We start from the raw sequence: 15,776 nt of genomic DNA, 5'->3' as shown, positions 1-15,776 counted from the left end.
AAAAGAAAATAACCCACAAGATAACTCTGAGGGGATTTGAGGTTTTTGTACGGCAGCTGAATCAACTTTAGTCACTGTGCATCTCGAGCGCAATAATAAACGGCAGAATCTTCTGTTCTCAAGTTGTTCATCTGCAGATACAGCTGCTGTTTGCTGTTGTCTCTGGAGATGGTAAATCGGCCTTGAACTGACTGAGAATAATGTAGGTTGCGATCGTCATAATGAGCAGCAACCCATTCTAGTCCTTTTCCAGGAGCCTGTCTGATCCAGGCCATCCAGTAGCTGCTGAATGTGAATCCAGAGGCTGTACATGTCAGTCTGTGGGATTCTCCTGGTCTTATAACCACTGGATCAGATTCAGTCAGAGTCTGACTATCAACACCTGTGAAGAAAAGCAGTCAAATTAATACAGTTGTTGTTAGAAAAGAGCTTCACAAAGGGAGATCAAAGTTCTGTCAACATTTCTCACCTGTAAAGCAAATGACAAAAAACAGCAGACCAAATTTGTTTTCCATCTTGTTTCTCTTTGACTCTTGTTCTCTGGCAGCCTTGCCTCAGTCACACAAATAAATACAGCTTTGCATTGACTCCTCCTGCCAGGGAGGGTGGAGTTGAAACTCCAGATTTTTTAGGTAAACACAATTTATTTAAAAAAAACAAACTGAGTCTCCATATTCTGAAATTGTTATTTGTTTAAATAACAGTAGAGTAAATGCACTGGTTAATTTGAGAACTCTTTTTGGCATGGTTTTGTTTTATCTCTTCAAATGTCCAATAAAAACATTGTCTAATGCAACCTAAAGAGCTGGAAGAAGAAGACTGAGAGCAACCCGAACAATGTGAGTTAATGTTTTCACTTTGCTGAAGTCACAAAATGTCTGACCTCAGTTCAGGTTTCAAACTAGGAAGGACTCATTAGAGATGAGTTTTATAACAGTAACCATTTGATGCACAAATTAACATATTTTTTTTCTTTTAGCAAATAAAACTTGAAGGAAAAATGGTTTAGTGTCTGGGGAAGTTTTGCTTATAACTGGAGTTGATAAAGAGATAAGCAAGAAGAAGGCAGGTGGATGATGGAAAAAAACATTTATTGATTAACTCAGGAGCTGCACAGTAGCGCAGTTGGTTGCACTGTTGCCTTGCAGCCAGAAGGTCCTGAGGCAAGTGTGTACAGAAATGGATAGATGGATGGATGATTAACTCAGGTTAGACAAGGGACAACACAGACATGAAGAGCAACCAAATCCTGTAAATAACCCAGGAACAGTTTACACATAAAGAAGTAACTTGAGAGGAGTGGGGAAGACTGGTTAACAGAATGCATTGCAGATGTGAGAAAACCTGAGTATGAGGGAGCAGAGCGAAAGAGATAAATGAACATCATATAAATATAGAGAAAACTATAATAACGCAGCAGCATTATTAGCAAACTGACATTTCAGAGATCTCTTAGATTTGCTAAATTTTTGATAGCATACTTATGTAACCTGAATCTATTTTTAGCACATTAAATACAAACTGCAAAATTCTGATGACAACATGTTTTTAGAAATCTCTTTCTCATTTTACAGATAAACTCAGTCATGTTTATTGATATTAAAGTGCATTTACATTACTGATGGTGGGACTGTAAGGCCAGCAAATTGTTTTCTTCATCTCTGTATCACTGGAGTCATTTTAACTCTGTGTCTAATAAAGAAAGATATTCTCACAGTCAAAATTTAAACTCCCTTCAGATAACTTTGAAGGCATTGAGGTTTTTGTACAGCTGCTAAACCAACTTCAGTCACTGTGGCTCTCGAGCGCAGAAATAAACAGCAGAATCTTCTGTTCTCAGGCCGTTCATCTGCAGATACACCTGATTTCTGCCGTCGTCTCTGGAGATGGTGAACCGGCCTTGAACTGACTGAGAATAATATAAGCTGCGATCATTATAATGAGCTGCAAGCCACTCCAGTCCTTTTCCAGGAGCTTGTCTGATCCAGTTCATCCACCAGCCACTGATTGAGAATCCAGAGGCTGTGCAAGTCAGTTTGTGAGAATCTCCCTGTGTTTTAACCACTGATTCAGATTCAGTCAGAGTTTGCCCATCAACACCTTTGAGGGGAAAAAAAGAAGTGAAACAATCTTAGCTTCATCATATTGCCTTATTAAATGCAGACAAAACAGAAATGTAATTGAGAAAATTTGATAAAACTTCAGTATTTCACCTGCACAGCAGATGAATAAAAGCAGCAGTCCTGTCCTATACTCCATCTTGTTTAACTGTATCTGCTGGTCTCAGTTCACTCCTGTTAACTTAAATACACAGATGTAGGCAGATTTGTTTTTCATTAGCTCCTCCTCCAAAGCAGATTATGGATAATGACACTGTTATATTACAAAATAAATGTATTTTCACAATATTCAGAAATGCACTTCCCCTAAAGAAAACTAGAAGTGTTTTTATTATAATAATCCTACTCTTAAACCTAACTCGACAAAAAAGCCCCACAATATTATATTCCTTTACAGTAAGCAAATATGGTTAAATAAGAATATTTAAATGTCCATTTCCCAATATATATCTTCTCACATATTGTGCTGCTTTATGTCTATTTGTGAGGTGCTGCTGAATTAGAGACACCCTATTTCCGCATTATTTGACCTAAAAAAAAAATTATAATTATTATTATACAATTATTATAATAATTGTACTCTTAAGGCTAACTCAACAAAAAAGCCCCACAATTATATTCCCTTACACTAAGCCATTTCCCTAAAAAATATAATCTACATCTTCTCACATATTTTGCTGCTTTATATTTATGAGGTGCCGCTGAATTAGAGACCTTATTTTCACCAATGTGACCATTTTCTTTGAAAAACCATTCTGTTTATCTCCTCCACCTATTTTGAACACTGTGATTTTTTTGTGCTGTTGCTTTCTCTGTTGATTTTTATTCAACCCTGAAAACTGCTCAAGTAATATCTTCTACATTATTCTCTTTAAATACAGCTGTATGATGAACATCATTATTATTCTACCTGTTTGCTTCTACTGCCACCTTCAGGTCAAAATATAGACCTCTATAGGTGTCCATCTTAATGGACCTTTTTACAGTGGATTCACTGATATAAAAAAAAAAACTAAAACAATCTCAAGATTGTTTTTCTTCCAAATTATAGTTCCCAGGTCAAAATAAAGTTCTGGCAATTTTTTTTTGACCACTATGGCTAAATGAATTTATACTTTTAGTTAAATGTAAGTCTGAGATAAATGAGCCTTAAAGAGTTGCTCTCTCTATTGTGTTGAGCTTAGAAATCTGACCATTGGCTTATTAAGAAATCCTCTGGTGGTATTTGTTTTAAACAAACACAAGTTTTGAATGTCTATACCAATTGAATTTATTTTTTCCTCCGTTCAAAACCACTATTCACTTAGTCGTTTTTGGTGATTAAAAAAAAATATTGGGAATCAAATAGGTACATTTTTTTATCTAACCTTTCATTTCACTTATCAGTGTTACCGATAGTGACAAAGTAATTTTATTATATTTTATTTTATAATAATCTAATGCACATAGTTCATTTTTGGTGTGAAGGCTTGAAGGTTTGGGTGAAATATCTTTTTATTTTGAAAGTCAGACCAGACTTCCTCTAAATGTAGCCACACCTCCCACCTCCACACAAACACACGATCCCAGCTAGGCTTTTTCCCTCCTAGATTGTGTGTAAATATGCTAACTGTACCTCTTCGTTTCTCATAAAGAAATGTGAGGTCTTATCGTTTTTACTAGCGTCTGATGATTGAGCCAACTTGTCTCTAGTCACCAGTTTCTTCCTGCATCACGAGCAAAGCAAGCTGGTAGGAGATGAATTACAGGAGGCTAACTCTAGAGTCACTACTGACCTTTTTGTTTATTTAGAAAGACACTGAAAATACTTCTCACAGCAGTCGGGACATTTATCAGGCCCTGGAGTTTCACCAGCTTTTTCTGCAAGCATCGACAATGTCAACAGTAAGAGAAAAACTAGCAGACACGTTAGCTTTAGCAATAACTGCATGTTATCAACTCCATATCCAGGCCTCAAAATTAATAATTTGGATATTTTGAAGTGAGGTTTTGTGGTGACGTTTTTAGCATTAAATATCTTACGTAAAATAAGAAATCAATGGCGGAGCAAATTATTTTCTCTCTGTGAATGCTAACGTCTAGCCATAGCAGAGCACATTGTTCTGATCTCAAACTTTTCCAAAATATTAATTTGCATTAAGTTTAATGACCCTGTGCCTATGTCAGCCTTAAACAAGAATAGAAAACCACAATAAAAATCGGTACACATATATAATCACCTTTTTACTTTTGCATCAGATGGTTTCTTTGTTAACATAGCAATGACTAAATCACAAGTTCTGCTAGACATTTCACAACTACAAATTTACTTTATTTTATGCTTTTGATATATATATATATATATATATATATATATATATATATATATATATATATATATATATATATATATATATATATATATATATATATATATATATAACGATCTGTATAGTTAATTTGATTCTTCAATATACAACCAAGATGGATCTATCATACAAGTCACACAAATTAGGAATAAATTCAAGTATTGTTTTTGACTTTTTGTTTTGCGAGTTTTTCCATTATTTGGACTATAAGCCTGTTTCTAATAAACATGCTTGTAAAATGGTGGAAGTCTAAAGCCTGCCTCTGCTCTCCAGGCTTTCCCAATTTTCTCTGGATAACTTGACCTATAAATATTACCATTCATAGAAATTATAAATATTCACTTTTTTTCTTTGTCACTACACTGCAATCTTGATAACTCTTTAGACCTGGTTCTCTGATTGTCCTTAAATTTGATGCTGTATCTTTTACGGCTTTATGTCTAATTTCATCAGCTTATCGGTACATGATAGTGGTACCTGTCAAGCTTTGACTTCATTACCAGCCATCGTAATAAGAAATATAATCAAACTGTTCTAAAGGTTTGAAACCTAATATATCTATTTACATAGCTGACATTTTCCAGCTTCACAGAAGGAGCACCAAGATCAACAAATGAACACCAAGCTGCATATGTTTCCTCGGACATCAAGAGTAAAACTGTCAACCGTTGGAAAATAAAGCTTTTACTGGGCTTTATGTCTGCTTTCAGGAGCATGAGGTACACGCCTATATGTTTGTATAAAGAAGATGTGTGTGTCATTTTTCTCAAATCCCATTAATATTGTTTTTTTTTATTTATTTTTTTTATTGCATTTCCCTCAGATCTTCCGCAGAATTACATCCGTCAATGTCTGCGGATTCCCGTGACCAGATTGTCTCGCAACGAGAGACGGAGTCCAGCCATGAAGAACCAAAAGCAGTTTGGCCTAATAAGACACAGGAGAAACCAAAGTCTGTTCAGATTAAAGAGGAAGACAAGGAACTGTACATCCATCCAGATGACCAGCAGCTAGAGATGAAGCAAGAGACTGAGACCTCTGTGGAAAATTCTTCAGAAGAGGAAACGGACGACAGCGATCAGGACCAAAGTGGGAATGAACTCCTCTCTCAGAGTCCGGTTAAAGCTGAGAACCAGGATCCGGAAGTCTGCGGTAAAAGTTTGCTGCACTGCTGTGACATCTGCGGGAAAGAGTTCAGAAAAAAAAATCATTTGACCGATCATAAGAGAACTCACACAGGTGAGAAACCCTTCCTGTGTGGGGTCTGTGGCAAATGCTTTGGCCGAAAGTACGGCCTGAACAGCCACATGAGAACTCACACGGGGGAGAAGTCGTATTCCTGCGACGCGTGCGGTAAAGCCTTCAGCGACAACGGTCAGCTCAACACTCACGTGAGAACTCACACAGGCGAGAGGCCGTATTCCTGCGAATTCTGCAGTAAAAGTTTCAGTCAGAACGGCCATCTGAAGGATCACATGAGAATCCACATAGGAAAGAAGCCTTTCCGGTGCAGGCTCTGCGGCAAAACCTTCATGAGAAAAAACTGTCTGAAGTGTCACATGGTCACGCACACTGGCGAGAAACCCCACAGGTGCGAGCTGTGCGGCAAATCTTATGGCGTTCGCGCCAATTTGACGGCTCACATGAAGACGCACACGGGCAACAGGCCTTTCACGTGTCTAACCTGCAAGAGAAGTTTCATTACGAAGTCTGCCTTGAATTGCCACATGAGCACCCACTCGGGTGAGAAGCCTTTTTCATGTCCGACCTGCGGGAAGAGTTTCAGAGAGAAAACCTTCATGACGGTCCACATGAAAACCCACACAGAGGAGAAGCCTTTCTTGTGTCCCATGTGTGGGAAAAGATTCAGTCAAAGAAGGTATTTGACCAAACACAAACGGGGTCACACAGACGACAAGCCGTACACCTGCGAGGTGTGCGCCAAAGGCTTTTGCCAGAGCTGTGATTTGAGGTCTCACATGAGAACTCACACCGGGGAGAAGCCTTTCCCATGTCTCACCTGTGGAAAACGTTTTGGTAAAAAGAGTAATTTAAATATCCACATGAGAACTCACACAGGTGAGAGGCCCTTTCCATGTCTGACATGTGGAAAATGTTTTCGAGAAAGAACGTCTTTGAACAGACACATGGAAACTCAACACCCCTGAGAAAGAGGTAGTTTGAGTTCTATATCTCTGTTGAGTTTAGCTTGATATTAATAAATCTCAGTCCAGGTTTAAAAAGTTTTTTGTAGGAGGACAAACTCTGACTAAAACCAGTGCTTTCCCCAGATATAAATGTCACCAGAAATGGCTTCACCTTGGTCAAAGAATATCATCAAAATGCTTTTTTTCAGTCATTTAATTTAAAAAGGAACTGTATTAATTATATAGATTAACTCAGATTGATTTATTTCAAGAGTTTTTATTGTGTTTTTGATGATCATGGCTGACAGCTAATGCAAACCCAAATTACCTCAGCATTAGATTATTACGCAAGACCAACAAAAAAAAGATCTTTGAGACAAATGTTGGTTTGCTAAACTGCACAGTGTAAATATTTGATTGTGGCTCGTTTTGCATGGTTTACTACATCATCCTGTGTGTTATGGAGGCAATGATCTTGCGGTTCTGCTGAGGTGTAAATGAAGCCCAGGTTGCTTTAAAAGCTGCTCTCAGTTTGGTAGATGCCCATTACTTTCTTCTTATAATTACTCTCCATGACCTTTAGATAGGGCCTGTTTTCTGTCTAATCAAGCTGGCATTGGCAGTGAAAGCATGAACCAAGTCTTGAAAAATTAAATCAGCCTCTTCATGAAGCTAGTCTGCTCTTTCTGCTCCTTTTTGTACCATGTTTTTTTCTTCCACTTAATTTTCCATTACAATTTCTGGATACATCGTTCTGTGAGTAGCCAGCTTCTTTAGCATTTACCTTTTGTTTCTTAACCCCTTTGTGCAGCACTGTCCTTGAGAGGCAGCTGGAAATTTGTAAAGTAAGAAGTCTTTCCCTTTATTGTTTGAGTCATAACCATGTTTAAAAACTGCTTTTTCAAGTGGTTTATGTAATATGCTAATGTAAGCCATAAGCGCATTAAAGAATCACAGAAAAGAAAGCTTGAAATAGATCAATCTGAGTTTAATGGATCAAGTTTTACTCTTTAAGTTCTATTACTGAAATAAAGTTTTTGATAATGTTCAAATTTGTTTCAAATCTCCTGTATAAATGTGTTGTATGAATTGTTCTCTGCATGTTCTGGCAATATTTATGTTTTGCCTTCAAATAAAGGAGCAGCATATTTTGCAAATATTTTGGATAAAGAGAACAGGTGGAAAATGTCACTTGTGTGTTGTATTTTTTTTCCCCCCAAGCTGCTCGTGAGGCGAGAGGTGTTTTAAATGAAATGACCAACAATAGACTAAATGATTCCTGTCCTGTAGATGTCGTTGTTTTAGGCTCGACATAAATTGTCCATTTAATGCAGGATTATCCTCAGATTGTATTGTAGTTTACATATTTAGAATCATTTATCATGCAAATTAAAAAAAGATCTCTACAATGGTAGAGATCTGTTATGCACCAACACAAATAAAGCTTAAATTTATTGTTGTTTAAAATGATCTATAACAATTATAATCTGACACCAAACGGATATATTAGGGTTTATAAAAAGCCTTAAAATAAATGTATATATTTTTTAATTTCAGGAACATATTTCATGCCAAATTGGTTTTGAAACATTGACTATCCATTTCCTTGGTAGGATTGAAGACTTAACAAACAATTGTCCTCTTTCTTTTTCCATCCTTCAAAATGGAAAAAAAATATATGGAGCATCCTATTCAATAATCCTCACTTCAGATAGAGATGGCACAAATGTTTTTATTTACAGGTTATTTAGCAAGGCTTCATTATTTTTGTTCTATTCATATATATGTACAAAGATTGAAGTTGTACTTGGCGCTATAAATACAATCTTCTAAAAAAGTAACCATAATAAGAAAACTAGCTGATTTTAACTTTAAGCTAAAAAATATTGTGTCTATGTACTTTTCATGATCAGAAAAACTTTGACAAAAAACAAAAGTTTTTTTTATCATAAAAGTTATGATAAAAAATAAATATTTTTTACAAAAAAATATACTTCAAAGCCTTCAGTGTTAAATCTATCTACACACCCATCCAACAGTTACTGCAAATATTTATTTTTGGTCTGATGGCCCCCCTTGTGGTGGATTTGTGTTCAAGATGTCCGCGCTCAGGAGTTTTTGTTCAGTGTTTCTATTTTCTGTGTCACTGTGGCTCCCGAGCGCAATAATAAACAGCAGAATCTCCAGCTGTCAGGCTGTTCATCTGCAGATACACTTGACTTCTGCTGTTTTCTCTGGAGATGGTGAACCGGCCTTTTACTGAGTCAGAGTAGTAGATATAGGTGCTGGTATCACTGATAGTAGCGACCCACTCCAGTCCTTTTCCAGTTGCCTGTCTGATCCAAGCTATGTCAGGAGTGCTACTAAACCCAGAATATGTGCAGGTCAGTCTGTGAGATTCTCCAGCCCTTTTAACCACTGATTCAGACTCAGTCAGTGTTTGACCATCAGTACCTGCAGAAAAACAAATCAATATTAATTGCCTTTCAAGCAAGCTTTTAACTTGATTAAAAACATCTTGGTTCTTACCGTTCCAGCTTACAGATACAATAATAAAGGTAAGGACAACCTGAAATCTAAACATTGTAAAAGCCATTTGCTTCTATGCATTCAGTGTTTGCCACTGAATCACTCTGTGGCAGGTCTGTGTTGAACGAACAGATGTATAAAAGTGGAGGAGTTAGTATTTGCATTGACTCCTCCTCCTGGTGAAGAAACAGATTCTTGTCATTCATGAATTTGGCTAATTATTTTACATTGTGTCCAAATATTTTAATATTTTAAGTCATTTTCAAATAAATGCCATCTGCTTCATTCCATTGAACAGATAGGAATACTTTAAATTTATGTCTGTATTTATTTTTTTTATCTAATCTCAAAATGCAAAATCTATTTCTAATGGATTTAAATCTTCTGAATAGTCCTATAATTATTTCTTCTGTGTGAAGCATCTTGTAAATATGAATGGGTTGGTTGTGATGAAGAAAACTGGTGTTATGTTTCCCTGGTGGATTCTTGTTAAAATGAATAACTCACAGAGGAGTTTGTTCAGTTTTTCTTCAGTGTTTCTGGTTTCTGTGTCACTGTGGCTCTCGAGCGCAATAATAAACAGCAGAATCTCCAGCTGTCAGGCTGTTCATTTGCAGATACACTTGATTTCTGTTGTCTCTGGAAACGGTGAACCGGCCTCTTACTGAGTCAGAGTTGTACATGAAGACACTGTTCCAGTTGATATAAGAGATCCATTCCAGTCCTTTTCCAGCTTCCTGTCTGATCCAAGCTATTTCAGGAGTTCCACTAAACCCAAAATATGTGCAGGTCAGTCTGTGAGATTCTCCAGGCCTTTTAACCACTGATTCAGACTCAGTCAGTGTTTGACCATCAGTACCTGCAGATAAATAGACCAATTAAAATTGTCTTGCCACCATTTCTTTACATCAATCATGAACTTTTTTTTTCTTACCACTCCATTTTAAGGACAAAATGATGAAGACAAGGAAAACTTCATATCTAATCATTGTAGAAGCCATTTGTCTTTGTTCAAACTGTGTTTGCCAATAATTCACTGCTGCTCTTAAACTAACAGACTTGTAAAAGTAGAGCAGTCAGGATTTGCATTGACTCCTCCTCCTGGTGGAATAGAAACACAAATCATCTGATCAAAAAAGCAAAATTGGACGATTATTTCAGATTATTTTCAGACATTTTGAGATTTGAAGACATTTTTAAATAATTTGATGTTGATTCCTGTTTTACCAAAACATCTAAAGCTTTACAGCAGATTTCACTGATTTCAACACAAACTGTCAAATTAAGTTATTTTGAAATCATAAATTAACAATAAAACTTGAACCCAAATTGATTAAGAAATTACATTTAATCTGATTTTAGTGCATTTGGAACCTTTTTATTGATGTTTCACTCTTGTTTTGCCACATGATGTTCTGTGCAAAACCCTGCATTTTATTAAACACAATGTTTGTCTACTAAACATGTTTGTCTCTTTTTTCCTTGTGTTAAACATTAATCAGGTGAGATAGAGTTGGAGATTAAATAAATGATGGATTCCAAATAGATCAGTAAAGGTGTTGGTATAAGTTAGGAAGAACTATTTTAACAACACTGAGAGTTTTTAGAGTTTAGAATGAGATGCATGTATCCTCTGTATATTTTATGTCTTCAGTTCTGATTGAGAGAATTAAACCAAATAAGAAGAATATAATATTTGTACAATATTATTGTTGGTGACAAAAAACAAATATTTATTTAGTAAACTAAATGTTTCTGACAAACCTTTCAGTGGAAGTTGAAACACATTATTTATATAAAATCATATTTTATGTCAATGTCTCCTTGAATACATTATAAATATAACAGTTTCAATTTTCTGAATCAAAATCAGCTTCAATCACCATATTTTTGTTGTAAGGACCTATTTCTACAAAGTTTTTACAAAAGGGTAAAATAAGGTTGACTAAGTTTCCACAGATGGAAAATGAACTAAAACCTCCTTTGGTGGTTTGATATAATCTGTTTTTGTTCTCAGGGGTTTTTGTTCAGCTCTGCAGCTGGTTTGTGTCACTGTGACTCTCTGGCACAATAATACACAGCAGAGTCTTCAGGCTGCATATTCTGTCCATTCAGAGTCACTGTTTTACTGGAAGTGTCTAAGTCGATACTGAATTTGTTTCGAAGTGAATCTTTGTAGCTAGAACCTCCAGTATATTTCCACCCAATCCACTCCAGTCCTTTCCCAGCAGGCTGTCTGATCCAAGCTGTTGCATAGGTGCTCATAGAATAAGAGACCTGACAGCTGATGGTCAGACGTTGACCTGGCTGCACAGTCTCAGAGGCTGGCTGGGTCAACTGTTCACACTTTATACCTGTAGAGAAACACATTAAAACTGTATTGTTACCAACAATGAATTTAATTTACTGTCATCATGCTGTAAATGATTCTGTGTCAGTGGGACTCACAGGATGCAGCAGCCAGCAGCAGCAGCAGAGCTACAGAGAACATGTTGGTGTTGAAGATGATCTGATGGGAGTTTCTCCTCCTCTGCAGCTGACAGCATCAGATCAAGACTTTATAACACAATTCTTTTCATTTGCATAACACACCAGCCCCACCAAAATCACATGATAAAAATACTTTTAAGGTGCTGTTGGCTAGTATTAAGAAATAGTATGTTTCCAATTATATTGTCCTTAAATTAATTCTGAGATGTAAATATTTGAAACTGAGAATTAATGTGTAAAGTTTAAATATGTAAACATCCTCAGCAAATTAAGTATTTGAATAATGTATTTTAATATTATGGTTGATTCATTCTTTTGTCAGGTTGGAACAATCATATAAAAATCACTAACCATTTTTAAAATAATGATTTTTGTGCATGTTTCAATTCATTATGTGTTTCTTTTCTTATCTACAAATCGTCAAAATTAAGCAAACACACTCAAACATTTATTCAGTCATTCAGTAATAATACACCTCAATTAAACACTTCTGCCATAATTTCAAGGTTTTAAAACTTTATTTTTTACTTGTTAAAATCAGATAAATCTATCTACTCCTTTTCGCTCCATGTTGTCTGACCTGATTTACAAAGCAATAGGTAAACGAGGACACAGATTTGTTGCAAGGAAATATAAGAGCTTCTTCCACATTTTAGAGCACATGACTGGAAAGAATGACTCCATACTCTTGTGTATAACATCTAATCATAACATAAGTAAAGTTACCAGAGAGGTGAGTGTGACAGTCATGTAAGAAAAGTGGTGTTAGGGCTCCCCCTGTGGTGGGTTTTTGTTAAAACTATTCATGATTACAGGAGTTTTTGTTCAGTGTTTCTGCTTTCTGTGTCACTGTGGCTCTTCGAGCGCAATAATAAACAGCAGAATCTCCAGCTGTCAGGCTGTTCATCTGCAGATACACTTGACTTCTGCTGTTTTCTCTGGAGATGGTGAACCGGCCTCTTACTGAGTCAGAGTAGTACATGCCGCTGCTGTCATCCCAGATAAAAGCAATCCACTCGAGTCCTTTTCCAGCTGCCTGTCTGACCCAAGCTATGTCAGGAGTGCTACTAAACCCAGAATATGTGCAGGTCAGTCTGTGAGATTCTCCAGCCCTTTTAACCACTGATTCAGACTCAGTCAGTGTTTGACCATCAGTACCTGCAGATAAACAAATCAATATTAATTGCCTTTCCAAGCAAGCTTTTAACTTGATTAAAAACATCTTGGTTCTTACCGTTCCTGCTTACAGATACAATAATAAAGGTAAGGACAACCTGAAATCTAAACATTGTAAAAGCCATTTGCTTCTATGCATTCAGTGTTTGCCACTGAATCACTCTGTGGCAGGTCTGTGTTAAACAACAGATGTATAAAAGTGGAGGAGTTAGTATTTGCATTGACTCCTCCTCCTGGTGAAAAAATAGATTCATGTGATTCATGAATTTGGCTAATTATTTCAGATTGTGTCCAGATATTTTAATATTTCAAGTCATTTTCAAATAAATGCCATCTGCTTCATTCCGGTTGTAATTTTGAAAAACAGGAAGATATTTTATGAACTTTTCTTTAACAGAGTGTGTGACTCTAATATTGCTTCGTAATGTTCTTCGTTGAGCTCTTTGTAAAGGTTTGTGTTTTTATTTGACATTTATTTCTTACAAAACATGTTTGTCTTTCTTCTCTTTGATTTTCACTTTAAGAGAGTGAATTAGAAATTAATTCAACATAAAAAGGATGTTGAATCCTTAATTCAACATTAAGGATTGTTGAATTAAAACATTAACAGAATGTTTTACTGTTAACTGAATGTTAACTATAAAACATTCAGTGTATTTTTCCTTCATGTTCAGTTAAATAAATCAATTTCAAAACTCTTGTCAATAATCAATAAACCTTTAACTGAAGGTCAAACTTTCAGGTCCTGGGATTTTTGATCATTGGTTCAAGTGATTTGATGACGTATTATACATATTCACTTTTTTAAATCTGTTTGTTGGTTGTTTGTTTCGAATCCATATCAAGTATTGATAGAGACACAGATTATTGAAATATTCTTTATAACCTATAAAAATGTCAAAAACAGTAAATCACATCATGTATGAATAGATCTTTTTTTTTTTTTGGTTAATTGTCATGTTGTCACAGTTAAATTTTAGTCATAACTGTTTTAAGTTAAAATAACAAGGAAGTCAGAGATCTCCCTCTGGTGGTTTGACAGCCTGTTCAGGGGTTTTTGTACAGCTTTACTGCTTGTTTGTGTCACTGTGCCACTCTGTCTGGCACAGTAATACACAGCAGAGTCTTCAGGCTGTAGATTCTGTCCATTCAGAGTTGCTGTTTTACTGGAAGAGTCTAAGCTCCCTCCAAATTTGTTTTTTAATGAATCTTTGAATTCTGTGTCTCTACCAATCCACTCCAGTCCTTTCCCAGCAGGTTGTCTGATCCAAGCTGTGTAGTAGCTGTTCTGATCATAAGAGACCTGACAGCTGATGGTCAGACGTTGACCTGGCTGCACTATCATAGAGGCCGGCTGTGTCAGCTGTTCACACTCCACACCTGTGAGAGGAAACATTAGAACTGTTATCAGCAATAAATATTCAATTTGAATATGTTTCTGTCTCAGGGAGACTCACAGGATGCAGCAACCAGCAGCAGCAGCAGAGCTACAGAGAACATGTTGATGGTGAAGTTGATCTAATGGGAGTTTCTGTTCATCTGCAGCTGACAGCATCACATCAATTGTATTACATCTGACACTTCTGATTTGCATAATTGCAAACCAACCATATCAGAAGCACGTGATAAAAAATTGCTTTACATATGATCAACTATGGACAGTGTCCTTCAGTACATAATGATAATTTCACATTAATTCTCTGATTATATTACAAAGGGACAATCTAAATATTAATGTAGTTTTTAAGTAGTTTGAGTTTTTATCAGTATCATTGAGCCACATGCAGAGAAACTCTCAAGAACAACAAAGAGAGTTTAAGAGAGTGATCTGCTTTATTTTATGTGTAGAACTACAACTGTATTCTTGAATAATGTTTTTAGCTAGTGATATTTATTTTGACATTCTAATAAACATATTAAGAAAATTCTGTGTATTTATAAAGAGAGAACATTAAAAGATATCAAATATTGTACAGATAGGAATACTTTAAATTGATGCCTGTATTTATTTTTTATTCTAATCTCAAATATTAATGCAAAATCTATTTCTAATGATTTATATTTTCTGAATAGTCCTATAATTATTTCTTCTGTGTGAAGCTTCTTGTAAATATGAATGGGTTGGTTGTGATCAATAAAACTGGTGTTATGCTTCCCCTGGTGGATTCTTGTTAAAATTATTAATTCACAGAAGCGTTTTTGTTCAGTGTTTCTGCTTTCTGTGTCACAGTAGCTCTTCGAGCGCAATAATAAACAGCAGAATCTCCAGCTGTCAGGCTGTTCATCTGCAGATACACTTGACTTCTGCTGTTTTCTCTGGAGATGGTGAACCGGCCTCTTACTGAGTCAGAGTAGTACATGCCACCATTGTTGTACCAGATATAAGCAATCCATTCCAGTCCTTTTACAGTTGCCTGTCTGATCCAAGCTATGTGAGGATTGCCTAGCCCAGAATATGTGCAGGTCAGTTTATGTGATTCTCCAGGCCTTTTAACCACTGATTCAGACTCAGTCAGTGTTTGACCATCAGTACCTGCAGATAAACAGAACAATTAAAATTGTCTTGCCACCATTTCTTTACATCAGTCATGAACATTTTTTTTCTTACCGCTCCATTTTAAGGACAAATTAATGAAGACAGGGAGAAACTCAATTTTAATCATTGTAGAAGCCATTTGTCTTTGTTCAAACTGTTTTTTGCCACTAGTTCACTGCTGCTCTTATGCACATACATGTATAGTGAAGCAGTCAGGATTTGCATTGACTCCTCCTCCTGGTGGAATAGAAACATAAATCATCTGATCAAAAAAGGCAAAATTGGGCGATTACTTCAGATTATTTTCAGACATTTTGAGATTTGAAGACATTTTTAAATAATTTGATGCTGATTCCTGTTTTACCAAAACAGATAAAGCTTTACAGCAGATTTCACTGATTTCAACACAATCTGTCAAATTAAGTTATTT

General features: G+C 36.0%; 1 protein-coding gene and 4 gene segments (V, D, J or C); 1 reads left to right on the top strand and 4 right to left on the bottom strand.

Annotated features, from left to right (window-relative positions):
• Window positions 1–71: 71 nt before the first annotated feature.
• LOC122821969 lies at window positions 72–518 on the bottom strand. The segment is given in 2 exon segments: window positions 72–382; window positions 470–518. Coding segments are annotated over 2 exon segments (357 nt in total).
• A 1,254-nt stretch (window positions 519–1,772) lies between these two features.
• Window positions 1,773–2,293, bottom strand: LOC122822385. The segment is given in 2 exon segments: window positions 1,773–2,100; window positions 2,214–2,293. Coding segments are annotated over 2 exon segments (357 nt in total).
• Window positions 2,294–3,657: 1,364 nt separating this feature from the next.
• LOC122822374 (gastrula zinc finger protein XlCGF57.1-like) lies at window positions 3,658–7,806 on the top strand. Of its 3 annotated transcripts, none has more exons than XM_044101001.1 (4): window positions 3,658–3,850; window positions 3,938–4,004; window positions 5,053–5,187; window positions 5,292–7,806. In XM_044101001.1, exons 3-4 carry the CDS (start codon window positions 5,165–5,167, stop codon window positions 6,634–6,636), a joined length of 1,368 nt encoding a protein of 455 aa, XP_043956936.1. In that variant the 5' UTR covers window positions 3,658–3,850; window positions 3,938–4,004; window positions 5,053–5,164; the 3' UTR covers window positions 6,637–7,806. The 3 variants fall into 3 exon arrangements, with proteins under 3 accessions (XP_043956936.1, XP_043956934.1, XP_043956935.1); XM_044100999.1 differs by having other exon boundaries at window positions 3,912–4,004; XM_044101000.1 differs by lacking the exon at window positions 3,938–4,004.
• A 3,333-nt stretch (window positions 7,807–11,139) lies between these two features.
• Window positions 11,140–15,165, bottom strand: LOC122822386. The segment is given in 3 exon segments: window positions 11,140–11,498; window positions 11,593–11,680; window positions 15,153–15,165. Coding segments are annotated over 2 exon segments (348 nt in total).
• LOC122821968 lies at window positions 13,802–14,342 on the bottom strand. The segment is given in 2 exon segments: window positions 13,802–14,190; window positions 14,268–14,342. Coding segments are annotated over 2 exon segments (432 nt in total).
• Window positions 15,166–15,776: the final 611 nt, after the last annotated feature.

Source organism: Gambusia affinis, linkage group LG19 (genome assembly GCF_019740435.1).
Source record: "Gambusia affinis linkage group LG19, SWU_Gaff_1.0, whole genome shotgun sequence".
In the NCBI taxonomy this organism is placed as follows: domain Eukaryota; kingdom Metazoa; phylum Chordata; class Actinopteri; order Cyprinodontiformes; family Poeciliidae; genus Gambusia; species Gambusia affinis.
Note: the sequence above shows the minus strand (reverse complement) of the source record. Positions and strands in the feature narration are given on the sequence as shown.

Coding starts and splice junctions, on each gene's coding strand:
- LOC122822374 (XM_044101000.1), top strand. CDS start 5,165: ATGTCTGCTTTCAGGAGCATGAG. Junction 5,188..5,291: donor TCTGCTTTCAGGAGCATGAG/GTACACGCCTAT, acceptor CATTTCCCTCAG/ATCTTCCGCAGAATTACATC.